At 48.1% G+C, this 3,407-nt stretch overlaps 1 protein-coding gene across 1 annotated transcript; it reads left to right on the top strand.

Moving 5' to 3' along the window:
* Positions 1-2,101: 2,101 nt before the first annotated feature.
* LOC137444143 (octapeptide-repeat protein T2-like) lies at positions 2,102-3,073 on the top strand (the record flags this gene model as incomplete). Its single annotated transcript, XM_068144540.1, has 1 exon — positions 2,102-3,073. A coding segment is annotated over one exon (972 nt), but the record flags the coding sequence as incomplete, so codon positions are not given.
* Positions 3,074-3,407: the final 334 nt, after the last annotated feature.

The raw sequence follows: 3,407 nt of genomic DNA, 5'->3' as shown, positions 1-3,407 counted from the left end.
AGATCTGTGTTGAGATGAGATCTGTTTGCCACCACCGCCTGGCTCATCACATCTGTGTTGGAGGTATCATTTACCTTTAACAGCAGTGTATTTTAGAAAGTCTTAATTCGCTTCTGTCAGGCAATCAGATTGTTGCAAAATATATAAATTCTATATACAAATACCATCAGATGATGCAGCAGGCAATCACTGTGGTAATTAATCCCACATTTTTGTAGTTGAAGTAACAATTCTCATTTCAGGATAGAGTTTGAGTAAGAAGAGCCTATCTATATCTGTAAATGAATGATATCATTATTTTGGGAAATGAAAGTTTAAGCTCTGTAAAACATACAATCCCATGGAGATCTCAGCAGGGGAACTTGTACGTGCAGGTGTTTAATGTGATAAGGTACGTTACCATTTATCTGTGTACTTGCAGACAAATATTAACATAGTCATGAATTAAGCTTTTAATCCCTTTTATTATAAATTGAATATCTTTATTTTAACAAACATCAACAATGCACATTATTGTGCTCCAAACTATTCATTACTATTCCCCACAGTGTACCATTACATGATACGCCATAATACATGTGTTAATATAATGCCAAGCATCTGCTTGAGTATTCCATAGTATATTTCATTCTCTCCCTCTCTCTCTTTTTGTTTAAACAAAGAGGCAATCTCACAAAAGACACTTTTTATATAGCAAACCGCAGAGTCATTCAGCCTCATGCTGGAGAAGGACAGTAACACAGTATGTGCCATTTTCTGATGATTCAGGCCCTAGTTTAAAGTCTTCAGATTCCTTGACAGCAAGAACAAAGAGAAGAAGCAGGTAGATGTAAAGAGCTGGATTTAGCTGATAGTGCTCAGAAAGAGTGGAAGTAATTGGCCAGTGGTCTCCAGGTGTCATTCCTCAGATCTGTAGTACAAGGACCTCCTGGTGATGGCACACAGACGGAGGGGCATTGACACAGATGAGTAACAAAATTAACTGCAGAATTAGTTCCTCAGGATAGCAAACTTTGGAATATACAGGCAAATTATGGTCAATAAAACCTATGTTCAGCTGAAGAAAACTATTAAATTAACCAGGAAAGCCACAAAAACAATCTATCACCCCCATAAAAAAAAGCAAAAAAAAAACCCACCAAAAGCGCAAAACAACAAAAGCAACAAATTGAAAAATATCATCAGTAGAACAGAAATGATGAAGAAATGAAGCATCAGGACAGCCATATTTTGGAGAGGAGAGGAGAGGAGAGGAGAGGAGAGGAGAGGAGAGGAGAGGAGAGGAGAGGAGAGGAGAGGAGAGGAGAGGAGAGGAGAGGAGAGGAGAGGAGAGGAGAGGAGAGGAGAGGAGAGGAGAGGAGAGGAGAGGAGAGGAGAGGAGAGGAGAGGAGAGGAGAGGAGAGGAGAGGAGATTGGAAGAGAGGAGAGGAGACTCAAGGAGAAGAGACTCGAGGAGAGGAGAGGAGACTCAAGGAGAGGAGACTCGAGGAGAGGAGAGGAGACTTGAGGAGAGGAGACTCGAGGATACTTGAGGAGAGGAGACTCAAGGTGAGGTGACTTGAGGATAGGAGAGGAGATTAGAAGAGAGGAGAGATGAGGTGAGGAGCGGAGAGGAGAGGAGACTTGAGGAGAGGACATTCTAGCAGAGTAGACTCAAGGATAGGAAAGGAGATTGGAAGAGGGGAAAGGAGACTAGAGGAGAGGAGGAGAGAGGAGAGGAGACTCGAGGAGAGGAGGAGAGAGGAGAGGAGACTCAAGGAGACTCGAGGAGAGGAGACTCAAGGAGACTCAAGGAGAGGAGACTCGAGGAGAGGAGACTCAAGCAGAGGAGACTCAAGGAGAGGAGACTCAAGGAGAGGAGAGGAGACTCAAGGAGAGGAGACTCAAGGAGAGGAGACTCAAGGAGAGGAGAGGAGACTCAAGGAGACTCAAGGAGAGGAGAGGAGACTCAAGGAGAGGAGAGGAGAGGAGACTCAAGGAGAGGAGAGGAGACTCAAGGAGAGGAGACTCAAGGAGAGGAGACTCAAGGAGAGGAGAGGAGAGGAGACTCAAGGAGAGGAGAGGAGACTCAAGGAGAGGAGAGGAGACTCGAGGAGAGGAGAGGAGAGGAGAGGAGAGGAGAGGAGAGGAGAGGAGAGGAGAGGAGAGGAGAGGAGAGGAGAGGAGAGGAGAGGAGAGGAGAGGAGAGGAGAGGAGAGGAGAGGAGAGGAGAGGAGAGGAGAGGAGAGGAGAGGAGAGGAGAGGAGAGGAGAGGAGAGGAGAGGAGAGGAGAGGAGAGGACACTCACAGAGTAGACTCAAGGATAGGAGAGGAGATTGGAAGAGAGGAGAGGAGACTCAAGGAGAGGAGACTCGAGGAGAGGAGAGGAGACTCGAGAGGAGAGGAGAGGAGAGGAGAGGAGAGGAGAGGAGAGGAGAGGAGAGGAGAGGAGAGGAGAGGAGAGGAGAGGAGAGGAGAGGAGAGGAGAGGAGAGGAGAGGAGAGGAGAGGAGAGGAGAGGAGAGGAGAGGAGAGGAGAGGAGAGGAGAGGAGAGGAGAGGAGAGGAGACTCAAGGAGAGGAGAGGAGACTCAAGGAGAGGAGAGGAGAGGAGAGGAGAGGAGAGGAGAGGAGAGGAGAGGAGAGGAGAGGAGAGGAGAGGAGAGGAGAGGAGAGGAGAGGAGAGGAGAGGAGAGGAGAGGAGAGGAGAGGAGACTCAAGGAGAGGAGACTCAAGGAGAGGAGAGGAGAGGAGAGGAGAGGAGAGGAGAGGAGAGGAGAGGAGAGGAGAGGAGAGGAGAGGAGAGGAGAGGAGAGGAGAGGAGAGGAGAGGAGAGGAGAGGAGAGGAGAGGAGAGGAGAGGAGAGGAGAGGAGAGGAGAGGAGAGGAGACTCAAGGAGAGGAGAGGAGAGGAGAGGAGAGGAGACTCAAGGAGACTCAAGGAGACTCAAGGAGACTCAAGGAGAGGAGAGGAGAGGAGAGGAGAGGAGAGGAGAGGAGAGGAGAGGAGAGGAGAGGAGAGGAGAGGAGAGGAGAGGAGAGGAGAGGAGAGGAGAGGAGAGGAGAGGAGAGGAGAGGAGAGGAGACTAAACTCTAGGAGCGTAGAAGAGAGTCTGGGAGAGGAGTTTGGAGGGGAGGGGTGGAGTTTGGAGGGAAGGCGAGGGGACTGGAGGAGAGGGGTGGAGGGAAGAAGGGAGGAGGGGAGATGGGAGAGGAGGAGGGGGAAGGAGATGGGAGGAGAGGAGTGTTCAAACTATACTTCAGTACAAATATTATGAAACATTATCCCAGAGATCTCATCCATTAACGAAAATCAATTCTACTAAAGTCATATTCCAATGATTCAAATATACTGTATGTAAGCAGGAAGGAATGGGAAAATGGTTGATGTTGTATGGATTATATTTTAAAAGCTGTACTTTGAGTTTAAA

Source organism: Melanerpes formicivorus, unplaced genomic scaffold, assembly GCF_026170545.1.
Source record: "Melanerpes formicivorus ecotype bairdi unplaced genomic scaffold, bMelFor1.0.p_v2 SCAF_1, whole genome shotgun sequence".
NCBI lineage: Eukaryota > Metazoa > Chordata > Aves > Piciformes > Picidae > Melanerpes > Melanerpes formicivorus.
The sequence above is the reverse complement of the archived record's forward strand: the minus strand, read 5'-3'. Positions and strand labels throughout refer to the sequence as shown.